This window comes from Thunnus maccoyii, chromosome 18 (assembly GCF_910596095.1).
Source record: "Thunnus maccoyii chromosome 18, fThuMac1.1, whole genome shotgun sequence".
In the NCBI taxonomy this organism is placed as follows: Eukaryota; Metazoa; Chordata; class Actinopteri; order Scombriformes; family Scombridae; genus Thunnus; species Thunnus maccoyii.
The window spans coordinates 24,009,950-24,037,730 of record NC_056550.1 but is presented as its reverse complement, the minus strand read 5'-3'; the positions used below and the strand labels follow the sequence as shown (position 1 = coordinate 24,037,730).

At 40.4% G+C, this 27,781-nt stretch overlaps 2 protein-coding genes across 4 annotated transcripts; both read right to left on the bottom strand.

Moving 5' to 3' along the window:
• Positions 1–4: 4 nt before the first annotated feature.
• coro1a (coronin, actin binding protein, 1A) lies at positions 5–20,827 on the bottom strand. Of its 3 annotated transcripts, XM_042392151.1 has the most exons (12): positions 20,760–20,776; positions 9,387–9,454; positions 7,986–8,189; positions 6,774–6,896; positions 6,518–6,647; positions 4,551–4,732; positions 3,608–3,727; positions 2,520–2,624; positions 2,281–2,426; positions 2,133–2,190; positions 1,808–2,023; positions 5–448 (listed from the first exon to the last, which is right to left on the bottom strand). In XM_042392151.1, the coding sequence occupies exons 3-12, from the start codon at positions 8,181–8,183 to the stop codon at positions 356–358; spliced, it is 1,371 nt and encodes a 456-aa protein (XP_042248085.1). In that variant the 5' UTR covers positions 8,184–8,189; positions 9,387–9,454; positions 20,760–20,776; the 3' UTR covers positions 5–355. The 3 variants fall into 3 exon arrangements, with proteins under 3 accessions (XP_042248085.1, XP_042248086.1, XP_042248083.1); XM_042392152.1 differs by lacking the exon at positions 9,387–9,454 and having other exon boundaries at positions 20,760–20,827; XM_042392149.1 differs by lacking the exon at positions 20,760–20,776 and having other exon boundaries at positions 9,387–10,045.
• On the bottom strand, positions 19,170–27,707 carry paqr4a (progestin and adipoQ receptor family member IVa). The gene is made up of 3 exons (XM_042392153.1): positions 25,641–27,707; positions 20,760–20,978; positions 19,170–19,612 (listed from the first exon to the last, which is right to left on the bottom strand). The coding sequence occupies exons 1-3, from the start codon at positions 25,912–25,914 to the stop codon at positions 19,179–19,181; spliced, it is 927 nt and encodes a 308-aa protein (XP_042248087.1). The 5' UTR covers positions 25,915–27,707; the 3' UTR covers positions 19,170–19,178.
• Positions 27,708–27,781: the final 74 nt, after the last annotated feature.

The following is a 27,781-nucleotide window of genomic DNA, read 5'->3' as shown; positions in this document are numbered from 1 at the left end:
AAAATGTGTTCTGAAAATACAGAAGACTTTATTTCAAACTATAGCATATATTAAAATAGGAAATTTTAAACTTGATCAGACAAACCAAATAAACAAATTCAAGCCAAAAAAAAAAAAAAGTTCTTCATAACACCAGTTGTTTTGATCTCTCCCTTTGTCTCACTATACAGTTACAATACGCAGCCCTCTCCCTCTCAAATTCAAATCTTTATTTGCATGAATGTCACAACTACAATGTTGCATCAAGAATCAATGAAACCGTGTCTCTTTGCTTCTTTCCCAGTTTCTCTTTTTTTTGGACTTCTGCTCTTGATTTATTTCTTTGAAAAATTAGTTTCTGTCACACTTCTGTAGTTTAATGCTTGCTCTCCAGCTCGCTCACACGCTTGGTCAGCTCCTCTATCGCCTCTTTGAGATCCTTCACCTCCTTCCTCAAGGACTGAACCTCCTGAAACACACGCAGAGAGAGAAAGAGACAGAGTTATGATGAGTATATCATGTGCAGCAGAAATGGTTCATACTTAATATTTGTGATCTTAATAGCAGTTGCAGAACTAATTTTCAAGCCAATAATAAACTTGTGAGAGGATTTTCTTGAGCAATAAAAATGATGGAATCTAAAGAAGAAATAAACCAAAAAAGTTCAGATTCAGATGATTCAAGATTTGCTTGTAAAAATACTTCACAGGTGTAAGTTTTGCATTCAATTTGTACTTAAAGTTCAGTAAAAATGACCGAACAGGCAGGCGAGACAAAACGTTGAGAGGATTTTGATTTGAACGTTGGAAAGTGGGCGCGTCATGATGAATCTCAGCTCTGTGCTGCTAAAAGCTGAAGATTTATTGATGGGTGGATGTCATGATATTATTGGTTGAGAGTGGGTGGTTCAAGCTTATGTAAACACACGTCATACAGGCAGAAAACATGATTGGATTTTGTATTTCATAAGAATACAAAGATATTGATTTTTTGTGGGGTTTTTTTTTTGCATATATTGTTAAATAGGTGCACAATATGACCGCTGATGTGCTCTAAAAGGGTTAAAAAGGCATTTTTAATCTCAATTTTAAGAAAAAGTGCAGAAGTTTTATCTTCAACATGCACTTAGAGGATCAGTGTGAAGGATTTAGTGACATCTAGTGGTGAGATTACAGATTGCAACCAACTGAACACCCCTCCCTTCTGAGCGTGTAGGAGAAGCTTCACTGGCCGCAAAACTTGCAAAAAAGGCGAAAGGCCTCCGTCTCTAGAGCTTTGTCTGTTCTGGGCTACTGTAGAAACATGGCGGTGCAACATGGCGGACTTCCTATGTAGATATAAAGGGCTCATTCTAATGTAATGACAACACAATGGTTCTTGTTTTCATGGGATTATACACTAATAAAAACATACACTGGTCCTTTGAAGTATCAAAAGCACCTATAACACAGGAAAAGTGTTTTTATTGTTATATATTTTTTTATTTAATCATTATTACTGATGCTTTAATGTGTAAGTAGCATTTTACTGCTGTATTTTAACTGCTTTATAAACTTTTATCTATAACAATGCATTTTTTATGTTTAAATTGAAATTATGTTGATCTTTGCATGAAAAATCTTATTATAGAAAGTAACTAAGAATTAAAGCTGTGAATTAAATATAACGTCTTTTAAATTTAGTGAAGTAGAAAGCAGCACAGGAAGTTGTTCTTAATTACAGAACTTGAGTAAATGTTCGACTGCAGCTCATACAGTTTTAGAAAAGTTTAAACCGTGAATGCAACATGATATTATAGATTATAGATTATAGATTATAGATGTCTCACCCCGCTGTTGTCCTGTTGACTCCCCGCAGAAGCAGACGTGGTCTTCAGGAGACTCTTGTGAACTTTGAACTCCTTGGCTTTGGTGGTCGCTACGAACCCGTCTTTTAGAGAGATCAGGATGGGCTGGGCGTCTTTTCCAGCGAACCACTCGTCAGCTTCGACCGAAGGCTCGGGGCCGATGGTGTCTGGGTACAGATCCTCCTGGAACAGATCCGACTGCGGACGGGAAGAGGAGGAAAGAGCGAGTTGATGACAGGAATGCAAAAAAAAAAACAAAAGAACCTTTTATTCCACAAACTCTGATAAAAGTTTGTTAAAGCTTTACCTTGCGTGGCACCGTCATGACTATGGGCTCACATTTCCTCTCATGGAGTTTGTAGAATCTGAAGGTAGAAATATACGTTTATTTTTAAAGGATTCAGAATGACAGACATAATAGAAACCAGCTTTCATAAAACTATAAACGTCACTACCTGGCGATTTCACATTTGTTGACCTCCAGACCTCTCTTGGGCATGTAACCCATCCCCTTCTGGCTCTCCTTGCTGCTGTACATGGACAGGTAGTGGACATACGGAGCTTCATCTGTCACCTCGAAGTAACGGATACTGCTGTCCCCCTGTGACGGAGAGATCGTGACAAACAAAGTCAGCTACACTTGTCTGTGCGTCCGTGTTGGGACGGAAAGCTGTTTCGACAAACTAAATCTAACCTTCCCGCAGAGGTAGACGACGCCTGTGTCTGGGTCAAAAAATGGCAGAAGGACGCCGCTGCTGGTGTCCAGTTCCTGCAGGGTCAGAGGCTCCCCGAAGTTCTTCTGTTAGAAGAGATTCAGATACACTCAGTTAAACATTTCACCAAATTCAATGTGATATACTGTATAAACAAGACGCCTGTAGTTTAGAGGTTAAGATGTCAAACATAAACCACAGATCTTCCTCTTTACGTGCTATTTGTCCTTTATCTCAACCTCATAAAGGTACAAAATGTCCAAAATTATAATATATTGTAAAAGGCTGCTGGTAAGTCATGGATTTATTTAACTGAGCTTCATGATTGATACATTAGTGCTGTAAGATGGCAGTTGTGAAACAGCAGTGTTGTAAATAAAGTAAATAGAGACAAATTAACAACATTTCAAATGTAAGAATGTATATATTATAAAATATTATTTATAAATGTTAAATTTTATAAACTCAGCAGGTGTGTGATTTTCCTTATTGTTATTTGATCTAATTAACTTTTTATAGAAGGGTGTTAAAACCCAACTTTTGTACAAGAATTTAAGTTTAAGAGGTTTTTTCTCTCTTTCTTCTAACTTAATTCAATATATATTTGAATGTAAATGATGTAGATTCTGATATATGGGATGAGGAATCTGATATAATGTTTACATATAAGATGTATGTTTAATATTTTGAAGTATGGCTTTTGTATTGCTGCTTCTCTCTATGTATTTTATTGAATTGTTACTTGTTTTTGGATGTTTATTATCCTGGGCGGTTCGGATGTTTAACTCCACCACCTGCCATCATAGAGCTTGTCAGCATATTTGTGTGCATGATGTAATAAATATTTCCACTTTTTAAAGATTCTGACTTGACGAAGATCCAAGTAGGATTGAAACGTTGTCATTATTAAACTTTAGTGGCGTGGAGTAAGTGTGCAGGCGTTATCATTGATAGCCTTGCACCTGTATGATGTGCATATAATTACTACAAATGTGCTTTCAATGTAAGTGATGGAGGCTAAAATCCACAGTGCTGATAAACTTGAACACGTAGGATCGTGAACACTCACCGGGTCCCATAGCGCCACCTGCCTCTCACTCATGCGACTGAAGCCGGTACTGAGGATCTTCCCGTCGGACACGAACACCGCCCTGATGGGTCTGGAGCCCTCGTGAGGCTTTTCCTTCTCCTGTAGGGGGGGGGGGGGGGGGGGGGGGTTCAGGCGGAGCAGAGATGGAGGCGTTACAAACTTAAAGAACTTAAAATAGAGTTTGTTCTCACTCATTCATCTGCTGAAGAGTGAAAGTTTCTCTGTGCTCGATCAAAAAGTGTGAGATTAAGGAGAAGGCCTACGAGCATGGTTTGTGACATCACAGAGACCTTTTGAGGTATTTCCATGTAGAATAATTTTATATAAAATTAATATTTAACACGTCTGGAGGGGATCTTTCAACACACAGATATGGATTTTCAGATACTTTAAAAGATACTATACTTTATTCATTATGTGCTCTGAACACAGGGCCTCGGATTACTCATTATAATAGAAAAATAACATAATATTATTGCATTTTACATGTTAAATATTCAAATTATTTAATACTAATAATGTCAAAAGTCATTTTTTCTCTTCTCCTTCTTGTTATTATTATAATTAAACATTTTGTGTAAAATTATACAAATACATGCTCAGAAATGCATGAAACGTGTGAAGTTTTGCACTGAAATTAAACCAAATTCCTGCATTCAGAAGCAAAAAGACCAACAAATAAATTAAAAATAGAGACTAAACATTATAATTCATTATCATACCTCTACTGTGCTTCTTTGTGTATGTTATTTTCTTGTTTGTCTTTTTACATAAATTAAATCTACTTGCTCCAACATTATAAAAACCTAAAACTGTGATATAACTACAACCTGTGGTAGATAAATGCCACTCGTACTGGTGCAGCTGCAGTGACATTGGTGCTGCATTAAAGAGAAAAAAAGAGTAAAATAAGGAAACCTACGAGGAGTACGGTGCCCTTGCGAGGGTCCAGCACCCGCAAGGTCTTGTCCTTGCAGGCGGTGAGAATCTGGGAGCCGTCCCTGTTCCAGCAGGCGCTGTAGATAAGATCGGTGTGCACGGTGTCCATCCTCACCACCGCCTCGCCGCGGGCCACGTTCCACAGGATCAGAACGTTATCACAGCCTGCAGGGGGGCACAGAGACGATGGTGGTCAACGCAAAGACGGGTAAAGAGCTTTAATGTGTGGAGTCATTATAAAGCATTTAATCTAAGTCAAAATCAAATGTTTTTTCAAGTATTACAGTTAAAGTCAACCTTATTTTCTATTTGAAAAGCTCAGATGTGAATGAAAACTTTCACATTTCAGAGTTTCAGTGGTTTTTTTTTTCTGAGAACATGAAGTGATACAGTCGCTGTCATAACTACACAGAAGAGAGAAAAAGCTGCATATATATATTAGAAACTCAAACTTCATCCACAAATAAGCAAAATTAAATCTTATTTAAAAAGTTATGTCAGTGGTGGACACGTTGTTTGACCTCCACATTGTAAAAACCTCGACATAAAACTAAGACGAGGAATTTAACAAATATTCAGGATAAAAAGCTGGAACATCCATAAATCACAGGTTTGTACTGTAGAGCTGCAACGATTAGTCAATTAATCAATTAGCTGCCAACTATTAAATTAATCCACAACTATTTTGATAATCTATTAATCGTTTTGAGTCAATTTTAAGAAAAAAAAAGTGAAAATTCTCTGATTCCAGCCTCTCAGATGTGAATATTTCCTGTTTTTTTTAGTCCTCTATGACAGTAAACTGAATATCTTTGGGCTTTGGGAAACAGTGATCAACATGTTTCACCATTTTCTGACATTTTATGGACCAAACAACTAATCGATTAATGGAGAGAAATTATCAGATTGAGCGATAATGGAAAATAATCGTTAGTTGCTGCCCAAACTAAAGATTAGAGCAGCAATTAGAGCTGGGCGACTTTCAGTGGGATTGCATCATGATAATATGATTGTAACCATAATTCTGTTGTTCGAATGAATGGCTCCAAACATATAAACCTTATATGGACATCGGCAAAAAATATTCTAATTGAAATCTTGTAGCTTCCGTGAACTGCACGAGACAGACTGGACTCCTGTTAATGCTGAAACAGGAGCAGATCGGTGTTGAGAGTGAAGACGGTGGGTGGAGGCTGTGAGAACTTCCTGTTCTGAAGGTGTTAGCCTCATTCAACAAAAACATCTGTGACATGTCGCACACTCATCTCACTTTGGTTCCTCTTAAACACCAGATACGTTTCTGCACAGGAGCCTTCTTCTCATGTCATGTGAATGCAGCACCAGTTACAGCTGCTTCTCTGTTTTAAAGGAGTCTGTCAAAAACAACAGTCAGCTGCCCGTATGAACATCGAAACAGGTTCTGCTTTGCTGTAATCGTCCCTCCTGTTCATACTGTTCATACTCCCTTCGTAATGTGCTTTCAATGAAAGTGATGTAGGACAAAACCTACAGTCCTCCTTCTGTACAAAAATGTATTTAAAAGTTGATCTGAAGCTAAAATGAGGCTTCAGCAGTCTGAGTTAGTCAAATACAGTGAAATTCCTCCACATTTACAGTCTTTTTAGTAAAAAAAATCCCTCCTCAGCTGCAGTGAAAGGCACTAAAAAGACCTTAATGTTGAAAGATATCTACTTGATTTGACTAATTTGAACAGCTAAAGCTTCATATTAGCTTCAGATATACTTTTAAATGCACAGAAGGACTGTGGATTTTATCCCCCATCACATACATTTTAAGTGCATTATGAAGGGATCTTCTAACAGTCAGTATGAATAGGAGGAATGATTACAGCAAGAAAGAACATGCTTTAATGTTCATTTGCAAATCTGAATATTGCTTTAGGACAGGACTTGAAAAACTGTGAACCTGTCCTTTACTTTAATGTAATACCTGCACTCATCAGCACGTTATGGGCTGTAGGGTGCCAGCAGAGGATGCCGACACGTTTGGAGTGACCCTCCAGTTTGACAACAGGATCTGTGAGCGACGTGGTCAGCCCGCCGTCCGGGATCTCCCAAATCTATTCGCCAAGAAAGACGTTTTAAGACACTGACTGTATCTATCGCAGCACAAACATATATCTCATGTCATGCTTCAGTGAAAACTGAAATGCTTGAAAGATCATACGGATGTTTGCCTAACTTACCATGACACTGCAGTCCTCAGAGCCGCTGGCAATGATGTTGTCATTGTGAGGACAAAACTCAATGTCCAGGACCGGGCCTGTGTGGCCGCACACAGTAGGGTAGGACATGTCGATACGCCCCGTCTGCAGAGAGAGAAACATCAGGAAGGATGATGAAGAAACCAAAACTCATTCATACAATGCACAGAAACAACTATAGAAGAAGGTAAAAAAAACCTAAAAACATGATGATCTAGTCTAGATGGGAGGGAGGGAATTGATAGTCAGCTGATACAAATTCCACAGCTATGCTTTCAATTACTCCTAATGCCTCGTAACTGGGTTAGAGAGCCGATCGGGGCCAGGAAGATGAAATCCCATGGTTCCTCTGGTCCTCGCACGGCCCATTTTTGCACCGCCCTCCCTGTAATCATCATGCCTGACGCAGGGCATCATGACAATTAATTTTTGGTTGCATCTATTTGATTAAAAAATAAAATCTCACTAAAATCTTTTGAGCTTTTTTTTTTTTGGTTCCAGCATGCTGTTTCAATCACATGTGGCTCTACAGAGACTCTGATTAACACAAAGTAAAGAACTGAACAAGTTATTTGTCCTTAAAACAAAGTGAAACTACAGCACCAGTTGAACAGTAACAGTAAGTTTCTCAACACCCACTTGTCACTTTTCCCTTGAGAGTTATACACTGCTAATGCTTTATATTAAATTCACAAGCCTGAGGGACTATGCAGGTGATCTTTATTGAGTTCACATACTGTAAGAAATTCAGATGCGGGCCTTTAACTAGCCCACAAGGTTTGTAATTTCCCACTTTTTTTTCTGGCACATAAAATGCAATAAAGAAGCTGTAAGCCACCTAACGCACTCCATAAGCAGAATGAACGGGTTGAGGCCACATCCTGCCCTCACTGAGCTGACAACAAACTCCTAATAAGGTGAAAACTTCTCGACAGCAGAGGGAGTGACGTGTAGAGAGACTCGAAATCGGCACCGAACTTCCTTATTCAGATGAACGTGTGATGGTGACTGCCAGTATTCAAATGTGCAAAGAGTGCGTGTCACGTCAACTTGCATTTGAAATGTTACAATCAACACATCTAAAAATGGTCATATGAGAGGTTGAAGGGCACAGAAGCATGCATTTTTTTTAATGTATGTATGTGATGATACAACCGGGTTTGTTTGTTTTTTTATGACTTTGTGCACACGCACCTTGCTCAGGGGCAGCACCATGAAGGCTCCTCCGCCGCTTGCGTCCACGATCATGGCCACAAACTTGGGGTTGACGGAGCAGAAGTTGCTGTCCCAAGTCATCTGGGAGATTCGGATGTCATCGTAGCATTGGTCAGCTTTCAAACCCTGACCAAAGACGTGACGGAACTTACTGCTCCTTACAACCTTCCTAAGCATGGTGAACTGAGGAGGGGGGAAAAAAAACAAGCGTCAATATGAGGACAAGCAGAAGTTTACATGTACAGAAAGGCTGTGAGTGATTGAATGAGATGCAAAGATCTGCTCCTCCATGCAAGTCAGTTTACACCAAAATATCTTCATTTGAATGCATAAACTAAGACTAACCGGTATTTAATTTGTCCTTTGTCTCTTTATGTTTAAGCTTTTAGATTTCATGTGGAAATACAGAGAAGAAGCTGACGACACAGCTGAAAGAGACGACACAGAAAAAAAAAAAAAAGGGGAAGCAAAGGCTTTCACAACAGCTTCCTCTAGTCTGTCTGTGACTGGTACTCCCCCTCTTCTCTCTCTTTTAAAACTGAGATCTCGCTGGTCAGTTTAATAACTGCGCACGTTCAAAATCAGCAGCATAAAGATGATGCTTAAAAAAAATGTTATTCATCGTCAGTGTCGTATCACAATATTAAGCTGCACACGTTACGAGTTTAAACAAGAATAGGAGTCGTCAGTTAGACCACATCCTACAGAGTGAGCAACAAAACCACCGAACCTTTCTCTCATGCCAAATTTGTCCTTCTCACTCTCATGCTGTCACTGATTTTCCCACAGTTATATATGTACTCGAACACGTACGTTAACATATAAATACAGTGAATGCATCCTTTACCGAAACCAGCAATCAAACCTGAGTAATGAGATTTGTGTTAAACCTCCCTTTAAATGGTTTAAAGTTCAACCAACACCTGCTGCTAAATGATCTAAACACAAACCATTTAAAAAACAATCAGAAACACTGAACATGTTTTGCTTTACCTCCATTTGTAGAGTCTACTTCCTGAAATCTGCAGCCGCCCCTGAGCTCAGACTCAGAAGGACTATAACAGTTTTGCTGCATGTGCATCACAAGACCTCTCTGCCTGCTCTGCACCTAATTTAATAATCCTTTATAGAGTGAGCTGTAATTTTATCAGGAGCCTAAATGCATGTCAATAATCTTCCCCTCTACCGCTGTGATGGAAAACATCGCCTGTGCTACAACGCAGGAAACAATTCACTAACTTGAAACAGGAGAAACTCAGGTCATGTGGAACAATGATGCTCAACTCATATAACAGTCATATATATATTAAATTTACTTATAACACATAGACTTATATCTTCAGCGAACTTGCATAGCAGATAAGATGTTTTCGGGCCTACCTGGGAGTCGTGCAGGGGTGATTCAGCTCAACGGTGTTTCAACGGTGCACCAGTCACCAGAATGAGGACTTAAGAGAAGACGGTAGCTTAAGTACATCACAAAATGACAGGGGAGGAAGTGAGAGTTTTCAAATGAAGGTGGAAGTGGGAGGTGTCTCCTCTTGACATGCTAAACTCAGACTGTGATCGTATGTTAGTTCGGTCGACCCGGGCGGCGAATGAAAGCAGATGGAGGCCACTGTTGCTCAGGTGTCACCTCGTAATCGGACAGTTTCTGAGCTTGTAAAAAGGTTTTAAAAGCATCACAGTAGTTTCATACCCAAGTAATGACTTTCTGAGATACACAGTTGAGGGCTGAGGAGCCTCATATCTGAGAGGAAAATCTTTACACCTGTCTGTTCTTTTATTGGTTTTTAAATCACTGAATGGCTCTTATCTGTCTGACATGATTAAGATATATATGCGCCTGCTTGCTCCTGTAGATCCTCAAACCTCTTAACTGTTCCTGAGGTCAGATAAAAAAAGGCAACCTTTGTTAATTATGCCCCAAAAATGTGTGAAACAGTCTGCCTGAGGGTTTAAAGGAGTCTAAACACTTCTAAATTAAATCTTAAAGGACGAGTGAAAAGAACATTGAAGCATGTTTTTTATTGCTGTAATCATTCCTCCTGTTCATACTGACTATTAGAAGATCCCTTCATAATGAACTTACAATGTAAGTGATGGAGGCAGTTCTCCTTCTGTGCAAAACATGTATTTAAAAGTTTATCTGAAGCTAATATGAAGCTTCAGTCGTCCAAATGAGTCAAATCAAGTAGATATCTCTCAACAGTCTCTTTAGTGCCAAAGTTACTACACTTCCCCCGCAGCTCAGCAGGGAAACACTGCCTGAGGAAACACTGATATGACTAACTCAGCCTGCTGAGGCCTCATATAAGTCACAAAATAATGTCGATTTCAGCCTCCATCACTTACATTGAAAACTTGAAAAACTTTGAAGGGGATCTTTGAACAGCCGGTATGAACAGGAAGAATGATTACAGCTCATGTGGACACCTGACTGCTGCTTTAAAACACACTTGAAAAATTGTGAACTTTTCCTTTAAGACACATATAAGACACTGTTGCTTTCTCCTGGAGTGCTGGAGCATCAAAATGGTTGAGGGATGACATAAAATCTCATAAAGGCTCATTTAAATATGACCTTGTGACCTCTTATAAACTTACCGGATGAATAAAACCGGTATATAACATGATTTGGCATGTCTGACCTGATTTGTGTCAATAATTCAGTGCTTCAACCATAAATTTATTAAAAGTCATCAATCAGTTTCAATCGATTATGTTAAAAACCAACAAATCAAGCCAGAAATGTTGGTGTAGTCGTGGACTCAGACCTGAATTTCACCTGAAGAACATATGAAGAATTGAAGGACTTATGTCTCAGCAGGATTTGGAAAAAGTTTATCTTATTTATCTTCAGTAGACTCGACTACTGTACCTGACGAAGGAGGTGGATCACATCACTCCAGTTCTCAGATCATCACGCTTCCTGTCTTTCCTATCTGCTGCTACAGTATGAACCATCTAGACCTCCCAGGTCTGCTTCCTGTCTGTCTGTCTGTGTGGTTTAGGGGCCAAAATATTTTTCTGATCCTCTAAAATATGAACCATCTAGACCTGTCTGGTCTGCTTCCTGTCCTGAGTCAAAACTAAACATGTAGAAGATCAGTTTTTATGCTCCACACATCTGGTACAAACCCCCAGAAAACTTCAAGTCTGCTGCAACACTCAGTTCTTTTCAATCACAGCTGAAGACTTTTCTGCTTTTAATTCAACCAAATTTGAGGGTTAATATCTTTCACTGCACTCTATCTGTTATTCTCCTGTTTTTATTCTATTTCAGCTTCTTTTTATTTCCAATTTAACACTTTTTAATTGTATTTAAATGTCTTTTTTTATTGCCTCGTGTTGCTTTTATATTGTCTCGATGCCTTTTATGCTTTATGTAAAGCACTTTGAATTGTTTTGTGGTTGATACAAATGAACTTCCCTCCCTTGTTTTGCCTAAATGAAGCAGACTGCTGTTTACTGAGAGTAGATATCAGTTACTAGTCTCATAGTGTTGACAAAACAGAAGATATGTTCCTGTTTTTGACTCATTTATTGATAACGTAGCTGCTGTAATCATGTTAGCCTTCATGTATTAATGGGAACTACGACATCTGCCCTCAGATACAACCTTAAAACTGTTTAATACACCAACATACTGAACTGAGTTTTCACTGCGACTGTACAAACCCCCGATAAACAGCGCTGCAGAAACTGGCTCACGGTTGCCTGAAAGCAATTTGATTTATTTCTTAAACCCTGATCTTATTATATTACATACACCTAACTTCACCTGTTGTAAATTTAAACCTGGTATTACACTTGTAAATGCTCTAAAGAACAAAATTAGGATTAAAAAAAAGTTATTAGCTGAGTTTGAGGAATAAGACACATTTATCAAGTGACAGTAACTTTTAAAAAGCAACTCTTAAGTGATCACATGACTGAACAGAGAAGGAATAGCCAATCAGAGATATTGATTCACCTCCTTCACCTTCATTCTGTAAGAACATATACAAATAAAAGTTAATTTTATTTGTGTGAAATCTTTAAATCTCCAGGAATAATTAGCCTGAAATTCAAATACGACAATTGAACATATTTATAATGTATAAATATATAAATAGGGATGAAATAATAAGAAATTGGCTTAATTGGAAGCAAACTTCTGCAGCGAGACAGAAATCACATAATAAGGAGAATTTAGATCCACGCTGACAAGTACGGACAGTAAAGATGCTTAGAAAGTGACTGCAGATGAATTAAATCCCAGATTTGAAGTACTCTATATTGTGTTGGTACATTGTGTGATTGGTGGATGTGTGCATCATTTTATTCTAATTTCATTTTGCCTGTTTAACATCTTAGTTTGAAAGCAGCACAGCAAATGAAAATGAGCTTTTTCGACTAACTTTGGCTCATTTATAGTTATTTTTTCCCCTGTTGATAATGAACATTGTACCTGTCAAATAAATTAATAAGAATAAATGTCAAAACTAAGAAGAAAAGAAAGTGACGTAACATCCTATCAAATATCAAATACAAATAATAAACTAAAACTAATCTATTCTTGATGCTTCAGCTGATGTGTTATTCATAGTGACCGATGATATTTAGTCCAAAAAGACAGTAAACAGGTGTGATCGGCTCTGTTTCTATACTGCAGTCATCTAGTATCTGCTCTTAAAGGACAGGTTCACAATTTTTGTTAAGTGTGTCTTAAAACAGCAGTCAGGAGCCCAAATAAACATTGAAACATGTTTTTCTTGCTGTAATTATTCTTCCTGTTCATACTGACCATTAGAAGATCCCTTCATGATGCACTTATAATGGAAGTGATGGGAGAAAAAAATGTATTTAAAAGTTTATCTGAAGCTAATATGAAGCTTCAGTCGTCCAAGTGAGTCAAATTAAGTAGATATCTTTCAACGTTACAGTCTTTTTAGTGCCAGAGTCCCTCTTTTTGTTACTATACTTCCACCGCAGCTCAACAGGGAAACACAAAGAGGAAGAATCTGATGCTAAAAAGACACATTTACACATTTGAAAGATTTATCGGAAAGAGACTTTGGTGGGGAGATTCCTGATGATGATCAGCAACATTCAATTGAGAAAATACATTTCACCTCTATCTGTGTTAAGCATGGCTTACTATAGTTTAAAGTCTTACACAGACTCCATCACACTCATACATGTGTTTTAGCCTTGAGCTCCTTTTGGTCTAACGTTTTTGAGACTTCCTCCTATATGTGTGGCAAAGATATACGACCCGACCCTATAAAGGGAATGTTTGGAGCGGTTCAGAGTGGACTGAAGCTGTCTCAGTCTGACTCTATGGCTTTTACGTCACTGTTAGCTAGACGCCACATCCTGCTCAAGTGGAAATCTGTTACTCCCCTTTCACATAAACGATGGGTTGGAGAGGTGACGGCTCATTTGAAAATCGAAAAGCTTAAATATTAAATTCAGGAATCTGTCCAGAAACTTTTTAAAGTCTGGCAACCATTCTTAGATTATTTTGATTGCATACACAATGATGAAGAGTAAAATGATCTGCCTGTGTTTCCTGTTTTTGTAACGAGGTTATGATGTGAACCTTAGGAAGTGAACTAACTGGAACCTTAAGTGTGTTTTTCTGTTTAGGAAAAAATTAATAAAAAGTATTTGAATATAAAAAGGCAGATATCCACTTGATATGACTAACTCAGACTGCTGAAGCCTCATAAAAGCTTCACATCAACTTTTAAACACATTTTGGCTCAAAATGAGGCCTGTAGATTTGTCACTTGTATTGTAAGCAGATTTGCTTCTAACAGCCAGTATGAACAGGACGAATGATCACAGCCAGCAAAACCTGTTTCAGTGTTCATTCAGGCTCCTGACTATTGTTTTAAGACACACTTGAAAAATGTTGAACGTTTCCTTTAACCAATTTCTGGAGCTTTCTTATATTTAAGAGCATTTTTAAGTCAAAATAAGTTTGATAAATAGTTTTAATTCATAAGTTTGTGAGGTTTTTACTTTCATCTTTCCTGAAAGTCCAAATTTTGCTTTTAGCAGTTTGAGTTTTTACAGACAATAACAAACTCTGACCCTAATTTACTCCTTGAGGAACTGTACATATATGTACTTCTACACACATAAGGACCCACATTGACACACTGCTTCCTGTAGCTCCTCGTCCAACCTTTAACCTAATTCTCTGACCCTAAACCAAACTCTTAACCCAACTAAAAAGTCTCACTTTCTAGATTTAAAACTCAAATTGTTCCTCACAAAGATAAAAGCACAAACACACACACACACACACACACACATCTCAGTAAAAGAAACACGGATGAAAGAGACGTCGTATAAGCGGTTTTAAAAATATAGACTTCAGTTTATTGCACAATCGTTGCTGGAGACTTGAGGAGTGTGAGAGCCTGTCTGTTACACAGGGCTGGACAGACGTGTGTGTGTGTGTGTGTGTGTGTGAACTACAGCACAGGAACAAAACTGTGTGTCTGTGCTCGTGCACATTAATTTGCAAGCACACAGACTCGGGTTATGAGGACACCCCAGGGGAGGGTGAGGGGGGGGGGGGATGCAATCAGCAAAACCCACCTGCCCCCTCCCCCTGGTCAGTGCAACAGAGGAAAGTAAATCATAGTAGCTTGTATGGGTTCTGCAGGAGAGAGAGAGCTCATACACACATGTGTTCATACATGGCCTGGAAATATATATATATATATATATATATATATATATATATATATATATAAATAAACAACCCTGGAGAATAACTGCATACCAGCGCTGACAGTGCAACACGCTGTCAATTAGTTTCATTTGGCTGCAGCATGGCTACAGTAATGCCTGCGTCAGTGCACGTGAACCTCCACTAGAGGGAGCCACACGTTCACTCCTTTTGTCGTTTGTGTGTGTTTTTTTTTTAAAAATAATGCCATGACGACGGTTGTACATAGATAGATATGAGGAGACGATAACAGACAGACCCTCCAGAAAGCTCCCTTCATTTCCCTAAAGGAAAAGGGGGCTTGTCTCGTTATCTGTACACATAGACCAGTGTCATCGGTTAGGATGAGTTTCCACAGAATAACAGGAATCATAATAATCAGTATATAACAATAGTTATGACAGATAATCCATTATAAACAGGTCATTAACAGGCTATCCGGCACCTGTGTGTTATATTAAAAAAAAACTGAATTTTGTTTTGTTAGTGATGTTTTTCATACATCAGTCTTTTTTTTTCTTCATTTAACATACAGACAAAAAAAAAGGACAAGAGACCATTTTTTTTTTCTGGCCAGGTTCCACTTCTGTAACATGGTCTTGTTTTTTTTTTTTATCTCCACCTCCCTTCTCTCTCTCCGCTCTGTCTAACCAGTGAGACACCGGGACAAAGATGAGAGAGAGCGGGCGGAGGTAGGCGGACAAATCACGCCAGCCATGTTTCAGACAGCAGAGAGAGAGAGAGAGAGAGAGAGGGGGGGGGGGGGGGGGTCAGGCCTCCGGATGTTACAGCTACTGTTATGGCACCCTGAGAAGTGGGGAGACCCAGGATGTTTGGAGCGAAATCCCTCCGTTACAGTGGATCAGAGAGCTGTTGTTTGTTGTTTTTTTGTTGGTTTTTTTTGTGACAAACACAAATCGACCTCACTGTTGCGTGTATATATATTTATATATATATATCCTTTCCCGGCTGAATATGCATAGATAGACCAGTGGTAGTCACGAGGTATTCACATGCCCGCCAAGATTTCCCCCCCCACGTTGGTCGCAAATGTCTTTCCCGCGTTATCTTAAAAAGTGGTTACATTTAAATGATCAAAAGCATTCTTAAGTTAGGAGGGCGAGGGGGAGAGGAGGGGTCACAAAAAGGTCAAACAACTCTACATTAGCACTGAAACCAACTTCAGTATGTTTTTTTTTTTTGTTTGTTTTTTTTGTTGTTTTTTTCTCCGTGTTGTTCACATACATATGGAGACACAGCTAAGCAAACAAAACGTCTGATATTAATCTGAAGCACCGCGTCTCGAGCCTTGTCTGCTTCCCTCTCGCGTGTCTCGCTTTGGCTGTGGAAGAGAGTGGCAGCTTATATATGGCGAACCTTTTTTAAAAAAAAAAATCCTATGTCTCTCTTAGTTTTTCGTTCCTTAACATTATTGTGTATGTTTTTCCAAAAAATTAAAAAAAAATTAAAAAAAAAAAAAGAATCAGGGTATATTGTTTGAACTGTATGTATATATAATCTACATACATGTATTTACATTATTTATATGGACTTTAAATATGCTTAATAATTTACTTTGATTCAAAGCCCTTTTTAAGAACAATGAACAGTGCAGTTTATTTGATAGTGATGTATTGCCTCAGATCTGATCTGAATGTCATCTTCCTTTAGTGGCGGCCCCTCGACAACCCCCCCCACCGTCCCCCCGTCCCCCCTCCCTAAACTCACCACAATCAGTCAAACCATTTCCAGGAGCGAGTGACATCAGCCTGTGAATGCTTACAATGAACAAACGTTTAGCTAAACACTATGAGACATCAGTTTCTGTTCACAGCTACTTTCATGCATATTTTTTTGTTTTTTTTTGTTGTTTTTTTTATGCGTGTGTGTGTTTTTTTTCTCTGTTTCATTCAGTGGCCAAAAGGATACATTAGTTTCAGCTTTTACATTGTACCACGGTCATAGTAGGTAATAATCGCTGTGTCAAGACTAGCAGACATACAGCATATCTGACGCTTTACCAAGAGGGGGGGGTTGGTGGTGGGTGAGGAGGTGAGGGGAGGGGAGGGGGGAGGCAGTCTGAGGCGAGTGTACGTGATAAGAGACTGTGGGAAATCCTTCTTCACGTATGAGTCAGTGTCAGCACAGGAAGCAGAGGATGTGCTACACCTCAAACGCTGCTAATTTGGCAAGATGAAGTCGGGGAGTGGAGGGAGGTGAGGAGGGGGGGTTGGTGGTGGGGGGTTGACGGGATTGGCAGCTAGTCGGTGGGCGGCTGTGACTGTTGGCATGGGGAACGAGTGCAATGTCATTAAGAAAGTAAAGTCTGCCTCGAGGGAAGAAGGAGTCATGCTTCAGCCAGTAGTCTTGAGCAAAAAAAATAAATAATAAAAAAAAAAAACCCCTGAAGGAACAGAGTAACTTTTACTCAAGAGTAGTAACTGAAATACCACACAGAGGTAAACAATGGAGCTCAAAAAAAAAAAAAACAATCATGAACTTTGACATGGCGGGAGAGGCGGAGGGGTTCATTCCTGGGGCCAGCTTCATTAAATAATAACAAATAAAGCAGTGCATTCAATAATGTGGCAATAACGACCCTTATGAGCAAAAATCCAGGGTCCAGCGTCGTTACACGTAAACATCCGAATACAGTAGAACCGTTCAAGCATCGAGGAAGATTAACGTACATAACACCTTCAGGAAAAGGGCTGTTTTCCACATGTGTGGAAATGAATCGAGGCCCCGGTCTCTTTCTACGTGCGACTGAGGAGGGGGGGGGGAAAGTTTGTAGGGAGAAAATGAGGAGCTAATCCTCAGGATAATGCACGGTTTGAATGAAACAAAAGCTTTTCTTTGACCTCTGTGGAGCCGGTGATCCTGCACAGCAACAACTGTTCAGGCAGAAACACAAATCTGTATCAGTAAATAATAACAACTCTAAAAAAAAAACATAATAAATAGAATATATATATATATATAGTGCATATATCATCTATATCTGTAGTTTGCCTGAATTTACTTCCAGTGTAAAAACATTTGAACTATTCATGACACTGTAAAACTCAGCAAACGTCAAGTGGCAACACCTTAAACTCTCAGTGCATCCTGCTGCCGCACACGTACATCAAGATCTAAAGTACACGTGAGGGCGTGTCAGTGTAAAACATAATAGATAAGCATAACTTTATGTCATCTACAAGTTTTTTTTCCATTTTTTTAAAATGCACATCAGAGGAGCAAATGTGCAGGAAAGTGTTTAAACCGCAAACAACACTCTTAACTTTAAAAGTTATAAAAACCTCATCATAAACAATTAGAACATTGCAAAAAAAATTTTTGGCAAACGTAATATAACCGAACAGCACAGTTTTGTAAACGTGTGCACTTTTCCTTTTTTCTGATTAAATACGCCTGAATTTCATTGGCACTGAGTTCAGGTGCAAACTAAGCCGATAACACTGTGTGGTCGAAGCCGCAAACAGGAAGTAAACTCATTGCCAACATGCTAGCGCGCTCAGGAATGAACCCCCACCTTTCCCTCACCCTCCCCCCCTCCCTCACCACACACACACACACACACACACACACACACACACACTCATCTTTATCTCTTCGACATCATGTGACAGTGAGGACAGTTCACATGTAAAAGAAAAGAGGCAGTGGCACAAAAAAAAAAAAACAAGGAAACAGAAAACAAAACAAAACCAGTCCGGTAAAACTCAAGTCAGTTCGTTTCTATTGGACGACTCTACGAGTGCTTTTGTGCAGCACTTGAAGTATGTACATGTGGTATAAAAATATAGGTGTGACGGTGTCTGAGTGTGGTGGTGGTGGCGTGACGTGCGAGTGTGATGTGCGTGAGCTGAGATATGGACGTGCTGCATAGGTAGCAACGGTGACATCTGAGAGAGACTCGAGCGTGTGATATCATTTAGCCACAGACTGTCTTAACCAACCACATCGACTAATTGCTCAAGTTAAACTTCTATTATTAAGCAAAGGCTTTAAAACTTTAACCTTTTACTGGAGCCTTTACTTAAGACTTTATAGTGTCCTATACTGAGTCATTAAATTAAAATATTTCTGTGTGTGTCTGACTGTGTGTGTGTGTGTGTGTGTGCACCTGTGCGTCCATGTCTGAGAGAGTCAAAATGCTTGTGCGTGTTACTTGACATACGTTTGCCTGCGTTTGCACAAAGTACCGAGATGGACGAAGATATGAACATTCTGAGTTTGAGCGCGTGAGGTGATCACATGCACGGACGACACGTCGTCTCACCTCGCAGCATCAGTCCCCCCCTCCTTCCCCTTACCTCTCCAGACACCCCCCCCCCTCCCCCATGAGGTCCCAGCAGTGCTCCTTGCAGGGGAAGTGGAGGAGGAGGAGGGGGGGAGTCGGGGGATGCTGGTGGGGGGGGGGGGGCGGGAGGGGGGGGTCAGTCTGAGGGACAGTTGTAGCTGTTGATCCACAGCAGGTCGTCCAGTACACCCCAGTGCAGGTAGAGGATGGATCCCACCACCAGTACATGCATGATCTGGTGGCTGTTGCACCAGTAGTCAAAGAGGCCCGGGCGAAAGCGCTCCGGGATGCGTGTGATGTTGATGACCCCGCCCAGCACGGCCAGCGCGTCCATGGTGAGGAAGTGGCGTAGCGACGTGGGGCTGCCGCCGCCCACGCCCACCCAGCGCAGCAGGAAGAAGGAGAAGCGGAACAGCGCCTGCCAGGCGAAGGAGCGCAGCCGGCGAACGCTGCTCCGTGCCGTGACGGCGCAGTAGATGGCGTGGCTGGACAGCAGGATGTAGACTAACAGGGCCACGGTGCGGATGAACGGGTAGCACAGTAGCGTGCTGTAGACGATGGGCAGCGCCCCTGAGATGAAGAAAACACAGAGACATCAACAAAGAGGAGGAGCGGCGACGACGCCTGACACATGCTGCAGAGCTCAGAGGTCAGAGGTCAGACTGTTTGAACCTTGACTGATGCTGCTGTTTCAGCTGCTTTCAGATCTGCTAATGTGTAAGAATCACCTGACTGGCCGTTAAATGCGGCGCTCAACTCGCGTCATGTGAGAGCTCATTAAGAAATGAAGCTTTCCAGATACTTTGGTGAAATATAGAACTTAACTCAGCATGAAGGAAAACGCTGAAAATATGTATTAATTTCACAGATGGAGCACTTTAGCAGAGGAGCCTTAACTTAGACTGAACATTTTTCTGTTTTATGAGATTCATTTACAGTTGAAATGATGAAACGAGTTAATTAATCCATCGTTTAAATCATTTTTAAAGCAAAAATGCTCACGATTTTCTGATTCCAGCCCCTCAAATGTGAAGATTTGTGGATTTAATCAGGTTTATATCATTTATAACTGAAAATATTTGGATTTTTGGCTGTTTTTCAGACAAAGCAGGAAGTTTGTCACCTCGAGCTCTCAGTCCATCAATATGTTGAGACTTATATATGAGATTCCACATAATATTAAATCTGAGCTAGAGGTGGTTAATATGATATAATCTATTTCACACATAAACGTGAAACTAATTAAAGTAAATACACAGTGTTTCTAACATGCACACACACGATGCCTTCACTGACCAACATTAACATTTGACTACAGAAATACAAAATAAAAAAAAGTGTTAGAAGTGATGAGAAAAAGACTAAAAATCTGAATTTTTACAATAAAGTTCTGAATTGTTTGTTTGTTTGTGGTACATAAATAAATGCAACATAATGCACCTGTCATTCTATGTCATAATAGGCTAATATAAAGCAGTATAGGAAGATCAATAATCATTTCAGAACTTGGATCATGTCTTGTATTGGTCAATTGACTTCACAAAGTACTCCGTAGTCAAATTTGTTCTGACAAATCAATACTGGTACACCTCCAAGCGAAGCACCTCCGTGGTAAATAATTAACAATCAATAGAGAAAAACTTCCTCCCTCAAAGTAAACAGAGCGGCAGTAAAACAACGACGTCCGACCTAAAACGATCCGACAGTGAAGACCTACCCAGCGTGTTGATCATGCAGATCCCACACACGTCGAGTTTGAGGAGGGTGTGGTAGACGGGCTCCCCTCCCTCGTGGTTCATGAAGAGGTGATAAAGCACGGAGCCCAGCTGGGGCGACAGGCAGGCCAGGAAGTGCACCACGCCCAACCACGTGACGCTGATCTGAGACCAGGGGATGTTGAGAGGCAGCAGCACCAGGAAGCAAACCAAAGGGATGCCTGTAGATAGAGAGAGAGAGAGAGAGAGAGAGAGAGAGAGAGACAGAACGGGTTATTAGAGGAGGCTTTAACAGCTGTAATTAAAGATGAAGCTCATGTGTTGCTCCTGTCGAGGCTTTTAACGCTCACGCAGGAGTGGAAGACGTAAAAGTACCGATACAGTGATATAAAAACACTCCGTTACAAGTATTAGCAGCAAAATGTAGTTAAAGTATTGCAGTAGAAGTAGCGGTTTGGTCCCTCTGATTGAGATATTATCCAGCGGTTTCCAACCTAGGGGTTGGGCCCCTCTAAAGGGTGGTCGTGTGATGATTAACGGGAGAGGAAGTTCTGAATCTGTTTCAGTTTTTGGGATTTTTTCTCTAATCTTTGATTTTTGCTGAAATATTGGATCATGTGAGAAGTTTAGAGGGAAAAATCACTATTTGGTGGAGCTGTTAACAACTCATAGACGTCTGAAATGTGACCCCGACTACACACTGCTTTTTGCAAGACACCAAAAGCCAAAAAGGTTGGAAACCACTGGTTTCATCTTTAACAATGTGTTGTATTTTAAAAGCTTGTTATATTATCCATTGTGTCAAATCTTCATCTGAAAAGTAACTAAAGCTGTCAGATAAATGTAGTGGAGTAGAAAGTACAATATTTCCCTCTGAAATGTAGTGGAGTGGAAGTGTAAAGTACCTCAAAATTGTCCTTAAGTGCAGTAAATGTACTTAGTTATTTTCCATCACTGGTGTCTTGTAGATCTCTGTGCAATCATTTTACAGTGTAATCTGCCTGTAATTACATATTTTTGACTATAATATTAGTAAAGCAACATCTTCTGAACGATTATTTGCTGTCGGATGTTTCCTCTGCAGCGACTGACAGGAAACAGAGCCTGAGGTTATGAGCGCACCGGTATGAAAACCATCAGCTCGAAACTTTGACAAAACCAAATTAAGGTGTCATGTTTATCGTGATGGATTATCTAGCCCAGGACTTTCCGAACCCACAGACGTTTTTTTTTAGTTTTTTTTAAAGCTGTACAAAGGCGAGTAGCTGCGAGTGGCTTCAGACTCTACTGAGTGTTTGCAGCAGGAATAATGTGGAGCAGAGAGAGAGGGGAGGAAACTTAACTGGCATGAAGTTATCAGTGTTACCCTCTGAGAGAAAGACAAGGCTACCACTAGGCTTATCTTCTGATGCAGCCAAGGGCTCTGCTGCTAATGGCCACATAGCTGCAGTTGAAGTTTCTCTATCTGGCAAAAAGGGGGGGGGGGGAGGTATCGACTGCTGTGTGAGCAGAATCTAGACCTTGAAATTTGATCCGTGTACGGTTGTTACAATCATTTACCTATTTATCTACGCCTTCCCCATGTTTTTTTTTTGCTTACGCTACCGTTCCCAATGTCAAGGCAGCCAGGTGATACCAGGCAATGCCATCTAACACATCTATTTTAAGTGTGTTATCTCTGCTCCTCCTCCTCCTCCCCCCTCCCCCTCCCACCCTCGACGGGTCCCGAGCCAACCGGCTGCACTCAGGGATGGACACAGTGGAGAGGACATCCTCTAAAGGCCCGCAGCATGAACCTGGTGAGCTGTCAGTGCAGATTTGAGTTCATATGCAAAAGAAACTCAGCTCATGAAACTTAAACTCCAAGCATCTTTTCTTCTAATGTTTATTGGATTAAACATCACAGCCTTCTTTATTTATGCAGGCGCTGACGTCTGGGCTGCAGCTTTTCATTATCAATGCATCTGCTGATTATTTTCTCAACTAATCAATTAATGGTTTTGAATATAAAGTGTGAGAAAATAGTGTGAATGCTCGTTATAACTTCCCAGAGTCAACAGTTACATCTGCAACTAAACATTATTTTCATTATCAATCTGTTGACTGTTTTATTGATTTAATCGATTAGTTTTTTGGTCCATAAAATGTCCGAAAATGGTGAAAAATGTCGCTCACTGTTTCCTAAAGTCCGAGGAGACGTCCTCAAATGTCTTATTTTGTCTCGACCAACAGTCCAAAACTCAAAGATTTTCAGTTTACTGTCATTGTGGACTAAAGAAACCACAAAATATTCACATTTGAGAAGCTGGAATCAGAGAATTTTGACTTTTATTTTGAAAAAAATGAATGAAAATGATAAATAGATTGTGAAAATAGTTGGTTGATTAATTTAAAAGTTGGTAACTAATCGATTAATCGACTAATCGTCGCAGGTATAGTCTGAACAATTACCCAAATACAAAGTTTATTATCATGTATGACAAAAAAAAACACTAAATCGTCACATCTGAGAAGCTGAAAGCAGCAACTTTCTCATATTTGCTTAAAAAATCTTTGATTATCAAAACAGCTGCAGATGAATTTTCTTTCAATCGACTAATCAGTTAATCGACTAATCGTCGCAGCTCTGTGAGGACGCGTTTCGAGCCGCTCGACTGTAATAAAGACTTTACTGATGATGACTACTGCAATCTGCTCTGAGTGCCGTGAAGCGTCGACCTTCAGACTCGTGGAAGTCGTCAAGAGTCTCAGAAGTCGATGAACGCAGATGACGTGTCGTCCTCTCGACAGCTCCGGGACGCGTTTTGACGTATGTAAGTGAGAGGAGACGCGTTACTGTGTGTGTGTGTGTGTGTGTGTGCGTGTGTCATGCTACTGTCAGTCTAATCATATCAGTCTGAAAACACAGTAACATCAGACAGACTGTTAACAGGCTGACACACCAGTCTCACCTCCGCTGCACAGATTAACACATTACTGCAATGAATTTTTGGCCCCAAAAGCCTATTAAAAGAACGGCGGATTGTGTAACCGCCGTTTTATTCTGATCCAGATGAAGAAGTCGCTCCGTCATGTCGTCGTTCAGTCGAGAACTTTTAAAGTTATCTCGCTTGTTCGTGGCAAAATATGGACCAAAGCCTTTTTAAAATTAATGGAATTAAAAGTTGAAATTCACTCTTTAGTTGGCTGAGATTCAATTTAAACGATTATTTTCATAATCAATTAATCTGTCTGATACTTTTTCCATTTATCGATCAGTCGACAATGTCTTCAGTTTGCTTGTTTTGTCTCACTAATCATCAGAAACCTTCAGATATTCACTTCATTGTCATATATGACAAATAAAAACAGCAAATTGACATATTTGAGAAGCTGGAACCAAAGTTTTTGCTTTAAAAATGACCAATTAATTATCAAAATAGTTGTTGATTAGTTATCTATCAATCTGACTATCATTTTGGTTGATGAGTTATCGAGCTCGTTTTGTCCAAATATATTAATTTAATTTATTATCACACAAATCCTAAAAACTGTGAAGCTGGAAGCAGGAAGTTTTGAGCATTTTTGCTTGAAAAATGACTTAAAAGATCAATCGATTACCAAAATAGTTGCCAATTAATTGTCTGTCAATCAACTAATTGATAGAGCTGCAGCGATAAGTTGATTAATTGATCAGTTGCCAACTAAAAATGTCCAAATTTTTTTATTCCAGCTTCTCAAATGTGAATATTTTCTGGTTTCTTTGGGTTGTCGACGTCATCTTGGACTTTGGAAAACAGTGATCGACATTTTTCACCATTTTCTGACATTTTATGGACCAAACAACTAATCGATTAATCAAGAGAATAATCAACAAATTAATCGTTAATGAATAGAATTGTTAGTTGTGGCCCTACTGATTGATTTTTTATTTATAGCTCTATATATAAATATATAATGTACAGTGTATATTTATTTAAAAGAAAAAGGCACTTTCACCATGTTAGATAGTAACATAAACTGGGGCAACTTTTAAAAGTGACTTGAACACAAACACTACTTCAACTTGTCAAACTCAGCCTCCCAGTTTAATGTAAACCAGTGGTTCTCGACCTTTTTGGTGTCACAGAAGCCAAAACTGATACCCATCAGGCCGCAGACCTGTATCTGATCAGATGTGGTCTCAGGAATCCCCGTCTGATCAGATTTAGTTATTCTATAACTTGTCTATACTGTAGACTCATAGATTAAGTGAAAAGTGTGAAACCTGTGAACAGAAAAGTCATTCTTATACATTTTCTCACTGGGCAAACTTCTAGTCAATGGAATAAAAGTGATATTCAAATATTCCCCATTTTTCTGGGGACCCCCAGGAACCCCATCTAGGACCCCTGGGGATCCCCGGACTTTTTTTAATGTCTGTATGTTCTGACACCATCTGGCTGCCTCATCTTGTCTTTTTGTTATGTTATATTGCACCAATATAAATGTGTATTAGAGACATTACACATTATTAAGACTCTTAAATGGACTGGCAGCTATTTCATGCAAATAAATCTGAGTTATTAGTGTTTTCTGTCGCCGGTGTATGTTTTATAACTCAAAACAAGCCTATCATTTAAATTTTCTTTCATTAAAACAACTTCTTCGAATAAATATGTGAATTTCTCTCTCACATGTGGGTCAGAAATGAAGGATTAGTGTCCTGTGTGGCTTCATGAATGTTTCACATTTGCAGCCCTGAGTACAGGAGTACAGGCTTGGCTCTGCTTCTGCAGGCTCACTACAGTATCTGCACTGATGTGGGTTAAGACTCAAAGTCACACACACAGGCTACAGAGATCTCACCTGCTCACTTAGCAGTCCTTGCTGCTTTTATTTTTTGTTTTTTTATTTGCACTCACCGTGAGTGTATATGTTCCCGAGTTCATTGTGCAGGTAAAACAGGCTCCTGATGCAGTCTTGCACGGAGGAGATTGGCCGGTATCCCGTTAAGACGTATTTGTTAAACTGAAGATGTGGAGGTGAACTCGCCCAGTCCAGCAGCCTGGGTCCATTTAAAAATGCCATAGCAAACAAGACGGTTAAAAGGACGCCGCCAAATAAGTAAAAAACAGACTGGACGCCTATATACACGTTTAATAAGATTATTGCGACTAAAACCGTGTGGGATACCATTGGTGTTGGTGTGTATTCAGAGTTTTTATGTTGTGCTGTTAGCCGCCTAGCTCGCCGCTAGCAGGTGAAGTCTCTCAGCACGACCCGGCGTCGGTGAGTCCGCGCCGCCGCTGCTGCTCGCTGTGAACCGCCGGTGCCGGTGTCGGTGTCATCCGCAGGGCTGCAGGCAGACGCGGCCAGCCACAGACATGCTGCTGCGAGCTCGGGATTATCGTTACATGTGGCATCTAGACTAATGTCAGTGTGGCACCTGGACCCCATGAGAGGCTGGCAGACAAAATGTTGCTCGTCATGTTGAAGCCGCTTCCTCGTTGGTTAGCATTGCGGCGCAGCAGCAGCAGCGGCGGCGGCGGCGGCGGCGGCAGAAGAGGCGGCGGCGGCGGCGGAGGATCGGACGCGTCCCGGGCTGCAGGGATGCTGAGCGACAGCCGCGCCTCCGTCCATCCGGCTCCGGAGGGATGCTAGCTGGATCCTAGCGGTCTAGATCCGCAAGTGGAGGACTAAGCAGGTTACTTTCATGAAAGCAAAAAAAAAAAAAAAAAAAAAATTCACACTCAGGGTCAGGTCTGCTCGGGCAGGCTTTCGTAACGCTATTAAAAAAGCAGCAGCAGATGAGCTCCGTGATTTTGGAGCGGTGGTTTTGGGAAGGACTGCGGGCTAGCAAGTCGTCCTGTGACCGGAGATGAGGATATCTGAGCCGGCTGACTCCAAACACACACGGTCCGGTCCACAGAGCAAGTATTTACTTTCTTCAACATCGGTTTTATCCAATAATTGTTCACCATTATTCCGGGCTGGCGGTATCCTTCCCTGGCGGCCTTTACGTCCCCTGCATCGCCTTTACACCACTGTCAAGCTACATATGATACACATGACGACACCTCCGGTCACTGTTTTCGAAATAAAACCCGCATCTATTTCAGGGCTCAGCGATCAGGATCCGATTTATCGGCCGAGTAGCAAATAGAAAGAAGTCAATGTGGTTCAGATTTCAACAGAAAAAGCAATAAACATGAACAATTGACGTGATAAAAGCTGCGTGTGTGCAGAAAAGCAGAATAGAAATAGAGGTGTGAATACCAGTGTAGATATAAATATAGATAGAGTGTAAATAAACTATGTGTGCGTATTAACAGGGTATATACTGTGTGTGCAGTTAACTATAAATAAAATCTATATATAGCTACACAGTGCAGGACAGACAAAGACACAGCATACATAATATGAATTAGACAGATATGGAGGTGAAGTGAAGTGTTTACAGACTTTTACTGACCTTGTTGACCTTGTTGGCTGTTGCCTGCCTGGGGGGTCGTGGGTGGTCCTGGTTCTGGGGGCTCTAAGTCTGATTTTCTCTGGTTTCTTTCATTCAGCGACACACAAACTCTCATTCATGCTTTTGTCTCTGTCCATCTATTTTACTGTAACTCATTATTTGCCGGGGCTGCCCCAGAAATCAATCAACCGCCTCCGGCTTGTACAAAATACATCAGCTAAAGGTTCTTACAAATACGAGAAAATATGAGCACATTTCCCCCACTGGTGACCCACGGTGTTCAGGATTGATTTTAAAATTTTACAGCTTGTTTTTAAATCGCCGAGCGGCGTCTTACACCGTCGACCTTCTCACCCCTTTACACCCCTGCTCGTTCTCTCGGATCTGCAGACCAGCTGTTGCTCTCGGGACCCCGAGGGCCCCGGCTGGAGACGGAGGGTAGGAGGACATTTGCCGTAAGGGGCTTCACAACTGTGGAATAACCTTCCAAACTACTTCAGTGTCCTCTTTTAAAGACTCATTTATATAAAAAAGGCTTTTAATTATAGTCTTTCTTTTTGTTTTGTCATGTTTTATTCATTTATTTATATA